Below are 16,087 nucleotides of genomic sequence, written 5' to 3' on the forward strand. Positions count from 1 at the left end.
GATTCACTCTTCCTCCCCTGCTTCTAGATAGTAGAGAAAGGGGTGATTCCCAAAGGTGATCCAATCCTTGTAAACAAGGATGAGGTAAGACAGCTTAGACTTTTCTAAAAGTGCATCTCTATTAATGAGGATAGGGGCAGTGTATACAGCAAGCTCATATTAGGTACCCGTCTCATGTGAGCAATGTTGGATGAGCTCAGTGCCAACCTCAGCAATGAAAAGCCAAGGCTCTAAACTAATATTTTCCTAATCCAAGACTTTCAGGCTGAAAGGAACAAGACAAAGATAAGCAATCTATAGTGGCAAAATAATTTTCTTCATGGCAGGTTAAAGAGCTTACAGTCTCACACATTTCAAGAGTGAGCTACTGAATAGCTGCTCATATCACATCACCAAACATACTATCTACCATCAATCTTCAGTTACGCTTGTTCAGAGCAGTGATTTAGACTGGTGTGTGGGAAATTACTGTAGCATATGGATGAATCCCATTTCAGTCAGCCTGCTTGAGTGATTTCCTGAAGCTGGGCCTTAATCTTCCTTTTAATTTGATGGAGTGATAAGAATACCTTTTATATCAATCGTGTGCATAGGCTTTTACAAGAAGCTTTTGCTCACTGTTGCCAATGCAATGAGTTATGTCTGCATTGGAAAGAAAAATGATGCGCTAATACTCCACAAAAGAGAACAGAACAAATGAATAGATAAGTGTGAAACAGATGCATACAAACAGGTATGTGATACTAGATTGTTCAGAAGACATGACCAACCAGGAGCTGCTCAGGCTAGGTATATAAAAGGATCAAGAGATGTCAGTGTTTGCTATACAAAAGGCATACCATGTGTGCTTTGTGAGACAGAGCTGGTCTGGGGCTCAGAGGACCTACAGGCTCAACCTGAGCTAGGTGCAAAATGAAAAAAGGAGAGAAAGGAGAGGGTTTGAGGTACAGGACCCCACCAGAGTCAGCACTTCTGCCTCTTTCCTGGGAACTGCCACAAAAAGAGCCTGGTGGCACGTGAGAGACCTGATCATCAAAAGCAACTGTGAAAAACGTGATTCACTCTTCAAGGTTTAAGATTAAGCAGCTCTCCTGCAAGGAAGACTTAGCCCAAAGTCACATGACAGGGAGTAGGCCTCTTTCACCTGTTTTCTACTTTAGTCTAACACACTTGAATGCCCCCAAAAGAAAAGCCCTGGGCCCTGTCCCACCAGAAAGCGTCCTCTTTTCTTTCTGTATGCAGCCCTGCATTATCTTCACACCACTAGGTGAAGAGCTGTATCTGTGAGGTCAATTTACCCTGCTAGGGGGTGGGGAGTGATGAATCTCTATTCTTCTGTGTTCAAGCTCAAAGAGAAACTAAGCTTAGCCATGCACTCTACTGGAGAGTAAATAAGACCCCAGCCTTTAATCTGCCCTGAAAGGAGATGGCATGCAGGGACCGCAACAGGCAATATGCTCAAACAACAATGCTGTTTGACTGATGTGCACTTGTAGACTAGTCTACACATTTGGAAATGCATTGATAGCTCCTGACCTTCCTCAGTAGCAGTACCCAATCCTGCAGAATACAGGCTACTACTGTTGCCATAAAATCCACGTCCCCTGCTTGCAGCTTTTATTGCCAGTGCACACAGAGGCATTCTCACCTAGGCATTCTCTCTGCTAGGACTGTGGGTTTCAGCAGAGGCTCCTGAACATGAATTTGAGCCACCATGAGGCTGAAAATTTTCTCCATCTAGTGAAATGGATAAGGAAATGCTGCTTAACAGAAGTTCTGCGTCTGTTCCTGATTTTTTTTTTCATATAAAGAAAGATTGTAAGACTGTGGAAAATTTACTCTCTGAATTTCAGCAAAATCCACAGTTTCAAGCTCACACACAAATTGTCCTGGCCTTCTCTTTAGAGTCATTTAAAAGTAAACTCACAAGCCCACATAATTCTTCATGTCTGTTGTGTTTTCCTTAATAGAAAAATGGCACTTCCCATCAGTCTCAGAAACATGCCAGGACCTCACCACCTACAAATGTCCCAAGACAATGAATCACTGGACATCCATGTGAAGAAACAAAACTGTTTGTTAGGAAACCTGATCTGGAGTGCTGACCTACAAGAAGTGGTGGGAACAGCTACAGCACATGATCCTAATAGTGCAAAATTGCACAAATAATTCTAGCCTCAGGGGAGATCAGAAATCAGGATGTTTATCTCTGGCTGGGTAGGGAACACTCAGGACTTCTGGTGCAAGAGACTATGGGTCACTGAAAAAAATATTTTCAAGAATGTTTTAGAGATACAGAACTTACAATTATTCAGAAAATTCCTGGAAATGCCCATGGCAATGGTCATCTACTGTAATTTTTTTTAGACTGCTTCCAAGTATTACACAGATAAATTCATATAACATGCTCCAGAAAGGTGAGTATGACACCTATAGGTGGCTGGATTACAGTTACTGGCCTGTAACAAAGCCATGACATGAGGCGGTTTATTACGCTACCCATGAAAAAAAGCCCCATGAATAAGAAAAGAGAAACTTCAGCAAAAAATTATCAGTTAACTGTGAGGCACAAAGGACAGTTCATCCCCTTCTGTGTGCCTCCCATGGCTGGGTTCTTCTGCTGCCCTTTCAGTAATCAAAGTATTCTCCAACAGCAGTCTGTGAGCCCAATAAACCCACGGAGAAGTGTTCAAAATTGCCAGTGCTCCCTTAAAGGATGCAAAAGCAAGCACAGGAGAATTCCTGATCATCTGGAGAGCAGGGACATGCATGGCCCAAGTGAGTCCCACAGGTATCTGCAGTGAAAAACTTAAAGTTCAGTGTATGGAAGATCCAGCCAATGATCTAGAGAATGAAGTGTACTGTCTCAAACAATTTCGCTGGATGGAAGCCAAACTGCAAAAGAGAAGATCCTATTCCTCCTACAGGTCCAGATCCCTTTAGGGTTCATCAGTCCACGAGGTGGACAAAGACATCATATTGACATCAGGTGCCTGATGAAGCTGAGTTCCTGGAAGACACAGCTCTTGGGACACAATGACTAAGAATGGAGACACTGAAAGTACTTGTACAGTACTCCAACCCACAGTGTTCCCACAGGCAAGAACTCTTACAGAGGAATTTTCTTCATCTCACTCCATGGTCTCTAATTCTCTGAAAAGAACTGAAAGGAGTGAAATACAAGCAACCCTGATGAAAGAAAAGGATGCTCCTCCTCATCCCCAAATCTCTACGTAGTTTAACCTTTTGCCACAAGGCTAGGAGACAGCTCATGCTCTGTCACATTAAGTGACAGGCAAAGCAATTTTTCACACATACCACGAAGTGACCTCACCCTGCTCTCATATGGTGAGCAGAGAAAGATAACCCTAACCATATCTTACTGGTGAAATTTGGCAAGCCATATTGGAGGCAGTCATACCATAGCAAGCATACAGACAGCCCTCAGCTTTGTGTAACCAAGATATTATCAAACCCTGTTTATAAAAGATCCTCTGCAAAAAGGCAGAGAAATTCCTATATAATCTGGCCACACCAGCAGTGGCAACATTCCTACCTGAGCACCCTTGAAGAAACCTCTACTTGGTGATTTCATTTGAAATTCAGGGGCAAATTTGCCTCACGCATGCACACAGGTATACTTTTAAAGTACATGTTGGGATGCAGAATATGGAGTCGCTTTACCCAGTTAGTAAAGTTATGAAGGGAAAAAAGGGTAGACACAATATTTAGAATGACTCAAAGCAAGAGAAGCAAAGTGGGTGATGCGAACAACTAAGTTGCAGATTAGTTGCCTTTAGATGCCTGCTTTCTGTACACACTGTATAAAACGAAGATACTGCTTTCAAACATGAGCACCGTGCACCCATGTGGGGTGTGCTCACACTTCACTTCTCCCAGAATCAGAGGGAGGAAGTCCTGTGGAGTTACACTAGACAATCTAAACAACATATGGAAAACAAGGGTAATTGATAAAGCAGCTAGGCTTCACGATTTGCCACCGAAATTAAAACTATTTCTCAAGCAGGAAATGTTTAACACTAAATCTAATATAAATCCTCTTGCTTTTAACAGTATTTCCAAATCAGGAAAAGCTAAGGTACCAGAACACAAACTAAAAGACCAAGAGCATGGTCCCAGGAGTTCCCATTTTTACCTTTGGACAAAGTCAAACCTCCTGATAATGACACAAATTAAAGCCAGAAAAATACTTCCCACTGATTATAAGGCCAAGTTTATAGCAGCTACAATAAGGGAAAATTTTACAACCCCATTTTGTAAAAAGTGAGTTACAACAAACAGCTTCTGTTGAGTCAGCCTTAGCCACTGGGGCTCCATCTGCGCTGGCATTTACTGAGTTTTCCACTGTTAAAGCCTTAGACTCGTTAGGGAAGGCAATCCTCAGGTAAGTGACTATACTAGAAGCCAGTATTATGTTAGCAGTAAGGGAAGGAAATAACCAATGCTATGTTTGAGCTGCAGGATTCAGAGCCACCTCTGCCACTGGACCTGCTCCCACATTCCACACCACTGCTTGTTTTCCAAAGGTATTAAGGACTTGAAATCCCACTAGCTTAGAACATATTTTACAAGATCAAAGTTTTCCTACTATAGCTGCCCAATAATGGTAGCAGCAGGTTTACCTCAGCATCGATAAGAAGTTGATGGTTACCAAACTGTCAGTACCTGAGCAGAAACAGCACACAGTTGTTTGACTTGGCTGATTTTGGCAGTTGCATTAATATGATGGAACAGAAGTTTCTGCCACTAATGGAGGAATGTAAAGCTTTGCTCATTTCATGTGTCAGAGATGTCAGAAGGAGTGCCCTTCATGTGAACCCTGGGGCTCTGGATGTGGGTCCTGCCTCCACACAACACTATCTATCCCCTTCAGGGGTTGTTGTCCTAATAAACCCTGTCATTAGCATTCTGCAGACTCAAAGAGGCTACTAAGGAAAACAGTCTCAAAGCTGCCGGGTTGTATTTGGCATTCTCAAATTACAGAGGTACAGGCACACCTTCAGGGACTCAGCCTTTCCTCCCACCCAAAGAGACAAAAATGATGCTGCATTCCAGGGACAGAAGAAGTAAGTGGGCAATCAGCAAGTCCTTTGTGTCCAAGGGAGAAGCAAACTGGCCTCACAAGACTCATTTACTCTGTTCTATCATTATCTTCCTGCCCCCTTCCTCCACTGCCCCCTTTTTGTCCACTTCTAGGATCTGCCAAGATTCAGCTTCTTGTGGATTTTTTATTAGCTTCCTCATTACACTTTTCAAATCCTTTATACAAGGCATAGATAATTTTATGTTCCCTGTGTAAATCCACATCTTCAGTCCTAAATGTACTGATGGTAGGGACAAAGTTTCCATGCTGGGTTCTGAATTCCTGCTGAATTTCAACAATAAACTATTATCCCATTTACCTGGGCAACTTTCATATTCCCATGGGAGGATTTTATTTGGTTTTGTTCTACAGGTGTAAACATCTACACAAGATAACAGAGACATCCTGGGCTTAGCACTGCTGATTATTTTTACAAACACTAGTCCTTTCTCAAATCTTTTCTTTTTCAAAGATAATAAATCCTGTGACTCTTGCACAATTTCCCATCAAAAAATGCGAGATGTAACAGCACATTTCAAGCTGTAACACTGACCAGCTCTGCATGGAAACACCACCACCTAACACACCATTCAGGGCAGAGACTCAGCACAGTTCCTTTTTTTTTTTTTTTATATAGGGAGCAAGAGAAAAGGCATCAGACATGCCTGTGGAGCCAATGCATTTGGCACATAAGGCTGGCACATAATCAACTAGTCTCCCAGAACCCAAAGACTGCCTCAAAACCTACAGAAGTTGGAGGAAGCCACGTGGAGGACTACAACAGACCCTGGGATAACCATAGGTGTTCTCTCTTTTCCTTGTCCAGGTGGGAAAGGTGACAGGTTACACACCCATCTTCAGCCCAGGCAGGGTCAATTATGCTTCTGTTTGCATATCCAAGTTCTTTTTCTGCATGTTTTTGGATCATACATCAAGCAGCGGAGAGTTAAGTTTAGTTTAGTGAGTTATCAGTTGACTCAGCTGCTGGGAGGGCAATGAAGATCTGGTACTCTTAGCTGGATTGCTAATTTGGATATTGGTTCATTAGTCTGTTCGTAACAATTGCTTCTTGAAAGTCTTGTGAGGGGCAAACAGGTAAAGACGAGAAAAAAAACAACCTGTCCCTGGAGGTTTGAACCCATGTAGTCTGAGTAATGCTAAATAAACACATTCATGTTTTCTTCAGTAATTAGAAGAAATGATAGCTGAAGAAGTTTTCACCATCATCTTTTCTTACTGTTAATGGTGGCTTGCCAACATCCACTATAAAGTTTCAGAACAATTTTTTTTTTTCAACAGCAGCAAAGCAAAAAATAACCTCTGAGAGAAAAAGGAATTTGATAGTGATTATAAGATTAAGAGGACCAGCTTCTGAAGTTGTCATATCAACCAGTGTCTCGATGAAGTCAGTCATTTCATCCACAGGGATATAAAGCATCTTAAATCCCTCTGTACTTCTTATTCATGAGCTGGCTCTTCTGGAGTTTGTCAGCTGTTCAAAGAGACCGAAGAGACTGGAGGGAATTTTAACTTGGCTCCTAGTAACTCTGGCTTTACCTGAGGCCTTGCCTGTCATAATAAATTCAGTCTCTCATGCCACTAAGTATTCTTCCTCTTCCATAAAAAAACCCACGCTTTTTTTCCTCCTCTCTCTTATTCTTTATTCTTATTATTTATTCTTTTCTTATTCTTTAGCCACTTCAATAGAAAGTAAGCTAAAGCAAACAAGCCATGCTCATCCTGGAATAAAAGTGACCACACAGAAGGAAAGCAATCTAGAGTTAAATCTGCTGAAAAACATCAAGGGAAACAAGGAAGTTTTTACTGATACCTATAAAATGTAGACTAGATAAATGTCATCCCAGTGGTGAAAGGGCAGGAGACCTGATAACAAAGACTACGGAAAAAGCCAAGGTACTGAGTGCCACTGCCACCTTCTCTACTGGTAAAGCCAGCTTTCAGGTACCTCAGGTTCCTATGACTAGGGAAGTCCAGGGCAAAGAAAGTTCACCCTGAGTGAAGAAGGATCAGGTTAATGAATGTTCAAACAGACCAGACATGTACATGTTTTGACAGGATACACCCAGAGGAACTGTAGGAACTTGCCAGTGTCACTGCAAGGCCATCCTTAATTGTCTTTAAAAGGTCATGGCAATTGGGCAAGGTCCCTGAGGACTGGAAGAAAGGAAGGATCACTTGTATCTTCAAGAAGGGCAAAAAGAAGAACATCTGGGGAACTGCAAACTGGTCAGCCACACTCTATTCCTGGGGAAGGTGATGAAGCAAATTTTCCAAATGTGTCAGGGACAAGAAGATGATTGGGAGTGGTCAGGATGGATGACCTGTACAAGTGGTAAAACTTCAAAGCACAGCAAGACAATGCAGCCCTCTCTATGTCAATGTGTACCTCTTAGACAAACAAAAAACCTGACTAGCTGTCTACGGAACCACATGTGCTTGACTTTGGTTTAGCATCCAGGTCTTGTATGCCCCTTGTGCAGTTGAGAGAAATTAAAAAATGCATAGAGAAGGGAGACTGCTTGTGAAAGATTATAGCTGGCTTTGACATTTCACTGCAAAAGGGAGTAGGGCTGGCTTGTAACTCTAGTGCTATCATACAAAATGGCCTGTCCACAATTAGGATAAAATACTTACTAGGCCTAGCAGAATGCTGCTGGCATTACCAACTCTCTTTTCCCATACTTTTCTCTAATTCCCTCAGATTTATTTTGGCTTGAAACTTTTCACGTTTGCATGTTGGCCAGAAGTAAAGGTATTTTGATAGTTCCAGCAAGATCTGTTGTTTTTTAGCTCTCCACTTTTGTGCAAGTTTAAATTACTTCCAAACAATACCAGTTTTAGAAATGAGCTCTGTGACACATATTGAACAGAATATAGGGGGAGTTTGTCTGATCTGTTAAAATGTAGTGAAAGCACAAAATACGCTGGATCTAACAACCAAATCTATTACAGTCCAAATTACCACATTGTAATTCCATGTAAGAAATTGACATCTGTAGCCATGCAGCTGTATTAAGACCTGCAAAGAGACAGGAGCTTGCTTTGCACAATGCATTACACATCTCTAAACCATATCAATCCACTTAGATTATAAAATAAATTATTAATCTTTTCTGATTTTCCCCCATTTAAAATAAAAATACAACTAGTTGTTTAAATAACAAAAGGGGGTATTTGTAATACCACAGTAACTCACAAACCATGACCTTATTTGGATATATTGTTGGTAAAACTGTTTTCAGTGGTGTTTGGCTAGTGGAAAAAAATGAACTTTCTTTACAAAAAGCCTAGCCCTTTTAAAAATAAAAAAACATGGGGTGAAAAAATCTGGAAAGAAATAACCAGAAGTGTTCTCATTCCTAGAACCTGGAGACCCTTCGATATCCTACTAACATTTTAACACAACCTAGTCCTGATAACTGGCAGTTTATCAAACTGATAAATGGCAGTTTAGCAGCCATTCCTGGAAGATACTTTTTCACTGATGTCCAGAAAAGAGAAAACCACAATGCGGTGATGATTATTCCTGTTCCCACAGCCTTTCTTTTTCTCTTCCTCTCCTACAGGTCACTCTAACCTGCCTTATGTAAGCACTTTCCTGGAACCAATTTCCAGTAATTAACATCAGTACAATACTCAAGCAGTGCTCAAAACTGAGGACATTTGTTCATCTTAACTGCTGTTTGCATAAAAACAAATCTTCCACAGAATTATCTATCACGTACACCAATCTTCATGAGCAAAATGTTAAATTAGCTTGCTGGAAAACAATAAAATCTGCACTCATATTTGTAATGTGCACTCAGAAGACCTCAGAACTCTCTTCTGTGTTATATTACGTGATGTTACTTCTTATTTCGGCAATTAAGTAAAGAAAAGAAACTTCCGTGCAGTCAAACAAATGTATAATGAGGAATAGTGCTGATAAAAGCGGGAGGCTAGCAAAAAGCATGACAACAGAGCCTGGACTATTATCCAAGACAATTAGAGACAATTTCAAAATTAATCTAGAGTCCCCAGAGAAAATAGGGAACTTGTTTAGATTGAAAATTTTGATGGAAAAGCACAAGAAGAGCATGCCTGGTGCTTAGAGATCAAGTCATGTGCATATAAGCCACAGATCAAGGGTGTTCATACAGGCCCAAGGCTCCAGGCAGTGCAGCAGTACAGCACTGTTGGGTAAATCTTAACTCTGCTCTACAAGAAGAGGACATCAGGGGAAAAGGAGGGGCCAACTGGGAAAAGGAAAGTAAGAGGAAGAAGGAAAGCAAGAATCTAGAAAGTCTGGTAAGGGTTTTAAGACTGTCATGAAGGTTGAGAACAAGAGAATTGGGAAAGACAGAGATGTGTCCTGCTCCTGCAGAGCTTCTGGGCTCTGGGGCAGAGCTGTGCATACTAATGACAATGAAGACAGTCTGGGGCAGAAGAATGGCAAGAGAAAGAATTTGATGGGAAGGGGAGACAAATGACAAAAACGCACCTTAAAGACATGATTTGTTCAATGCAGCTGCTGGTAGGCAGTGTGTGCATGCAAGACGGGGAAACGGCTCTCTTTTCTCAAAGGATCCTGCTCCTGGGACAGGACAGACTCAAAGTGATGCTTGCATCCACATCAGTCCGTTTGCGTGGACTGCTCACCGCTCAGCTGTGAATAATTTTCTGGAGCTCAAACATCTGTGACTAGCCTCCTTTCAGAAAACTGGCTACTTGCGACCGATGCAACTGGCACTCAGGATTGACATATGCATCAGTCAGGAACATCAGTCCAGCAACAACAAGTGCAATCAGAACATCAGCAGTGCAATAAAGCAAAACCCTGGCCTTAGCCTACAGACAAACATGACCAAAATCTACATAACTGAGCCTGCTTCACTGCCCTTTCTGGCAGAGAGTAGCACAGAGGAATGATACTGCAGGAAGATAGCACATTACAGTCTTCATGCATGCCTGAACAGACACTATCAGCCACCTTTCATTACCTCTGTGCCCTCACACACAGCACCCTGGTGAGAGTGATTCACACAGACTTCAAATACCAATGCTTTTAGAGTGTTTAAGTAAATAGTTTCTTTGCCTTGCCTAGATCTTCCATGCTAACTAAAGCAGTGGCCACTAAGGCCAGAAAACATCACGTGGATCCTAACATGAGCTGCAGTTCTCCCCCTTTTCCAAGGCCCATATAGTTCAGGGTGGAGGGGATACTACACTTCTCTGGGAATTAGCACCTGTCTTTTCAAACACTGATCCTCACTTCCAGTCCCTGGAGCTAGAACAAAGAACAGAAATCATGGCAAACCAATCCTATTTACACCCTCCACCCAGCCCTAGTCTGAAGTGTGGGTGTTAACCCCACTGAGTGGGTTAACACACAACTGCTGCTGGATGTGCCTATAGATTCCTGCTGGCTACTATCAGGCAGAAAATTGTCAGTTTCAAAATTGGGCCCAATGCTCTGCTCCAAAACAGTGGCAGACACAACTTCCTTGTAGTGGAAGCACAGGAAAGAGGAAAGGAGTGGCAGCAGGAAGAAAAAAGGTGAAAGTGCCTTTCCTTTCCCTTGCATTTAATGAGCCTCTTAGACTCACACAATTTGGGATGTTATTCTTTTGGATGTGCTCTTGAAAGGTTTTTTCAAGCACTGGTGCAACCTCTGACTTCCTAACTTTCATCTCAGCTCCCTGTTTCTCCTACACTTGGCTGGCCAGACCATAAACAAATGTGTCCTTTTGTGTATGCATTGTAGTTTGTTTAGTACCTTTGGCTATGCATGTATCAAATAGGTCTGTAACTAATAAATATTGCAATCAATGCATACACTTGTGAGCTCTTTGAATCCTGAAGAAAAACAGTCTCCTACACTGAAAAAGTCTTCCTACTAAGGTACAACAATAAGGGCAAAGCTGTGCCCACCATGGTAGAAGTACTGACCCTTCTTTAAACTGAAGCAAGCACATGCAAAAAGCTTCTAAAAGATATGGAAAGGATGTGTTCAGCTTGAAGGGCACCTCAATCACATACCCGCTCCAAATGCAAAGAAGAAACTCTTGTCTGGGTACTCTTCCAGCAGGTCCTTCACCCTCCTGCCCATTCGCTCATTTCGCTTATAGATGAGCTCCTGACGGAAGTAGCTGTCTATCTCCTGGGCAGTAATACGTTCATGGGCCGGAAGCGTAGCATTAATGAAATTTGGGACCTAGATAGGGGAAAAAAAATGTCTTCATGAAACGGGCATTTATTTCACAGGCAGCCATCATGCACAGGCATTGCTCCATCACTGAATGTGCTGGTTGCTTTGTCCCTCAAGGCACATCCAATAGAACAAAACCCAAACAAAGACCAAAAATGACTCAGCAAACTTCTAATAATGCATAGTGCTTCATTTCTCTCAAAATATAATTTCATAAGCGAGCCAGCTGAATTATTTTTTATGCAGAGTCACCAAATACTCTCAATTTGCCACAATATAGATCAAATTATTTTTTATGCAGAATCAACAAATACTCTCAATTTTGCCACACTATAGATCGAAAAGCCAAAACTATTTGCCCCTGGCTATCTTTAGCTACATACCTCTTCCTTAAATTGCCATAGGTATGACATAACTATAATGATAATTACACTCTTCTAAGAGAGTATGACTGCTACCCCAGCCCTCAGGCTGTCAAAGAACTGTGCAATTTGAACTAGTTAACAATAACATTCCCAAACTTTCCAAAAGAAGAGGACCAGATTTTGTCAGGAAAGGAAGTATTACCACCTCCAATTCCCCTGTCCACAAGGTATCTTTTAAAATACTTGGTTCTGCCCCTGGGGTCCCCAGGACGGCTGTGGCTGCACACTATCATGACCTTCTGCGAGGGAAAGAAATGCGGGCCAGCTATCCTGGCATTCTAGCAAGTAGCTTTGGGCATTGCAGCTATGGGGACCTCTAAGGAAAGGGCATACAAGCAGTGGTTTCTGGGGAGCAGAGCCGCTAAACCAGGTACTTTCCCTTGCAAGACTGCAGCAGCAGCAGAGGCTCTGGCGCCACTCAGAGACTATTACCAACCATTTTTAAAGAGTTCTTAGCCCACACTGGGTCATCTACAGGGCAAACATGGAATCAAATACAATTTACAGAGAAGTGCTGCTTAAAAACACAGGCTGATAGTGTTGCAGACTACTACTACTCAGCTCCACTGTGAGGGATAATACTCTGCAGTGGAGTCCCTTGTGAAAGTGAAGGGTAGTTGCTCCTTCAGACATGCATGTCTTGGCAAGAGGTGCTCTCTCCAAGGATCTCAAGGCAATGTCACCTGTCTGCAGTCTGTAACACCTCAGCAGAATAGTGAAGCATCAACTGTATGCTCATAAGGTGCTGGCCTCCTTTGAGAAGCTCTTTGAAATCAATGAAGTACACAGTGTAAGAGCTAAGCAGTGTTAATTACCAGGTTGTCCTGTCCAAGGGCAGACAGGACAGGAAAGTAACAACATGTGTGCAAAGCTCAGTGCCAGAGAAGCAAGGGTTAGTATGACAGTATTTCCAGCTCTGTAGCACTGAATCATGTATATCAAAAGGCCATAAAAATGCTTATTCAGCAGGGCAAGCCCAGGTACCAAAATCTACTTGCTCAGCACTGTGAGGCTAGAGCCTGTTTCCGTTGATGTGGACGAAATGTGAGCACCCTGTGACCAGAACAGAGAGACCTGATGTCTCAGCCCGAGGTTAGCTAATCTTACAGCCCAAACAGGCCAAATTGGTCCCTGCTGGGCATTTTCTTTTGGTTTAAAGATCAGAGCATTGCATTCCACTGTGCTGCTTAGGAAACCGTCTCCATAAACCAAGTCTGAGAGGCCTCAGAAGGTTTTCTTTTCTTTAACATTCAGTCTAAATCTATTTTTGCTTTGTTTCACCCCATTTCTCTTTTTTGGGCCTTGTCCACAGTACACAATCATACTGATAGGGGACATTAAAAGCTTGCAACTTGCCCAGCCTTACACAAGTGTCCAAGTCACAAGTACATTTCTCTGTCACTATTTGCACAAAAAAAGCCTGCTGCTGCTCTCTGTTGGCACTAAGTTTGCTCATATCTAAGCTAGCATAATTCCACAGGATCCTTAAGAAAATAAAGGATTAACTCATAGAGCTTTGACACTAAAGCAAACATGGCACTTGTCCAAAAGGGAAAGCCAGGCGTGGCTTCACTGCTTGTGTGCAGCAAGGCGGTGGGGGGGGGGGGGTGATGCAGACTCTTGGGACAGGAGGTGCAGGAAAGCAGATGCACAAGGAACCAGCAGCATGGCCTTGGCTCTCACCTGCAAAGGGCCTAACTGAGGAGAGATGAGCATGAGACAGGGGTTAGCACTATAGGGACATATGCATAGTACAAGGGCTGCGGTGGTAAGACTCACTTGAGAAGCATCATGGTTGAAGATGATAGAGCTGAGGTCTCCACAGTTGTAATGCTTGATAAGGTCTTCTGTCGTATAGGGGATCTGTAAACTGCCTGCTCGGAGGCTCTCCTGCTGCAAGAGAGTCTGATTCAAAGCAAAGACCACCTGAGGAAGGGGGAGAGAGGGGAAAAGAAACAATTCCTGGTGAGTTCTCATCTCACCCCTTGAACAGGTCACAGATACAGAACCACCTGCCAAAGGCTCTCTGCAGCTGCTCACACTCCAGTCCACTCATCACCAACCCACGCCTCCAGGTCTGCAGGTACTCACAGCTCACAGCTCAGGCCTGCTCATAAGGAACTGACTCACCACACATAACTCCAGGAGGTTTTGCCCATAGATATTGTCCTGCGTTCAGCATTAGCAGTCATTTTTCTCCTTCTTGGTAGCTGGTGCAGTGCTGTGTTTTTGACTTTCGGCCTGGGAACAGAGCTGATAACAATGATGTTTTGGTTTGGCCAAGGACTTTGTGAGCCTCATGCTCTGCCAGGCAGGAGGGGAAGCCAGGAGGAAGCAGAGACAGGACACCTGACCCAAACTGACCAAAGAGGTATTCCATACCACAGCACGTCATGCCCAGGATGTAACTGGGAGTTACCCGGAAGGGCTGGGAGACTGCAGGGTTGGAGGAGGTATCGGTCAGTGCTTGGTCAGGCTGGGGGGGTGAGTTATTGGTTGGCTGATGCTGGGGTGTTATATTCTCTTCCCTTGTTATTTCCTTTATCATTGTTATTATTGGTGGTAGCAGTAGTGATTTGTGTTATACCTTAGTTACTAAACTGCTCTTATCTCAACCTGTGGGAGTTGCATTCTTTTGATTCTCCTCTCCGTCCCTCCAGGAGTAGGGGAAGGGCAAGAAATGGGGGAGTGAACGAACGAGCTGTCTGGCTGGGTTTAAACCCTGACAGAGTTTAATACAGAGGATTCAAAGGGGCAGCCTGAAATGGGAGCAATCTTGTTTCCCTAGACAAGTTTGCTGACCACCACAGAGCCCTAGAGCCTGATGGGCTCTCATCTCCACAGCTTCTCATGGCTTCTCCTTATTTGTACTTTTTTCCTCATTTGCAAGGAACACTAATTGTCACTGTTCCCTGCTCTGTATCTCCTCCCACACACCCTGCTTGTTTCCGGCAGGAATGGCTCACCAGAGCAGGCTGGGGAGGGATAGTGGCTGCTACCCTCCCGCCAGTGAAGTCTGAGGTGAGCTGCCCAGCACTCTCCACCAGCTGACTGCCTTCTGCAGTCCCTCCTCCTTGACATTTGCCTGGGAATGCAAACACTCCCTATTCCCTTTGCTTCCAGCTGAACCACAGTGGCTGCCACAGCTCCTACCCCAGGCAGCCTCTCTCTTGACCAGAAAGGCAGATCAGCAGAGGTCTCCTGCAGGTGTTCCTGCTTCCCCACCTCCAGCACACCATGTCTCACCCAGGACAATGGCCTCAAGGGCCTCACTCAGAGGGCGCTGCCGATCCAGCTGCCTCCCTCCTGGGGCAATGCACATCCCGTGAGGATTACCGCCAAGTAAAAGGCACAAGACAGCAGCTTGCAGCGACACTAGAAAGGGGTCTCTGGACCCAAACAGGTGACGCAGCCTCTGTACCTCCCCCTTGCTACTACAGCCACTGCAGCAGGCGGCCATGAGACCCAGGGAGCCAAGGAAGGACTCAGGGCATAAACTGCTAAGGCTGAGCATGGGATGTCAGCAGGCACCTGGTGGGGTGTGGAGCTGGCTACTCACCTGCAAAAGCAGCAGCTCTCCATCAACATGCGGCAAGTAAAACACTGCAAATCTCTCTCGAACAGAAGCTACCACTGATTAGCACTCCATAGACAACTGTAACAAGCCTTTCTAATCATTTCTGGCTTATTTTCTTTATTTGTAAAGGAAGTAAGCTGAGAGATACTGCTGGGGTCTTGAAATATTTCAGAAATTACCCTTTGGGAGGGTTATTTTCCAAGCTTTGGGACTCCCTGCAGCCTGATGAGGGCTCCTGGATATTTGCTCAAATATCATCAAAAGCTTTCTGGAATTGCAGATACTCACCAACACCATGTAACTCACTCATGAGTAAGCATACTCTCAAAGTACTAAGATCATGTGAACCAAATTTTGGGACTACAGAACAGGGCAGATGTGGGAATGAGAGGCAATTTGCCTTCCCAGAGCACAACAACCCATCTCCTACAGAAAGATGCAGGTCCTACCAAACCTGAAATCATGCTATCCTCACTACAGCTAGAGTGCCTGTCTGGATCCAAACCACTGTGTATTTAACTGAATATGAAATCACATGACTTAGCATTAGTTCTGGAAGGGTGTTCATGAACAACAACATTGACTCCCATCTCATGTTTTTTAAAAAAGCAAGAATTTACTTTATTGGTAGAACTGTACCTGATTACAGTACCTGATTACACTCAGTCAGGTAAGTCACATCAAACTAACCAGCGTCTGTCTTGCAAAGGAACTCTGTTTAATTTGGAAATAAATTAAGCAAAAAAAATTGAAACCACTTCATGTCTGAACAA

At 43.5% G+C, this 16,087-nt stretch overlaps 1 protein-coding gene across 3 annotated transcripts in view; it reads right to left on the reverse strand.

Annotated features, from left to right (window-relative positions):
- Nucleotides 1-16,087, reverse strand: part of LOC134159118 (metalloprotease TIKI1-like) — an 83,283-nt gene that overhangs the window by 14,914 nt on the left and 52,282 nt on the right. For 2 of the 3 annotated variants that reach the window (XM_062609732.1, XM_062609731.1), the window contains exons 3-4: nucleotides 13,517-13,663; nucleotides 11,144-11,318 (exon numbers count right to left, since the gene is read on the reverse strand). In XM_062609732.1, the coding sequence (XP_062465716.1) occupies nucleotides 11,144-11,318; nucleotides 13,517-13,663 (322 nt within the window). The remainder of the gene's footprint in view (nucleotides 1-11,143; nucleotides 11,319-13,516; nucleotides 13,664-16,087) is intronic. The other variant, XM_062609733.1, reaches the window with a different exon arrangement.

This window comes from Pezoporus occidentalis, unplaced genomic scaffold (genome assembly GCF_034315485.1).
Source record: "Pezoporus occidentalis ecotype Australia unplaced genomic scaffold, CSIRO_AGI_Poc_V1 ctg140, whole genome shotgun sequence".
NCBI lineage: Eukaryota > Metazoa > Chordata > Aves > Psittaciformes > Psittacidae > Pezoporus > Pezoporus occidentalis.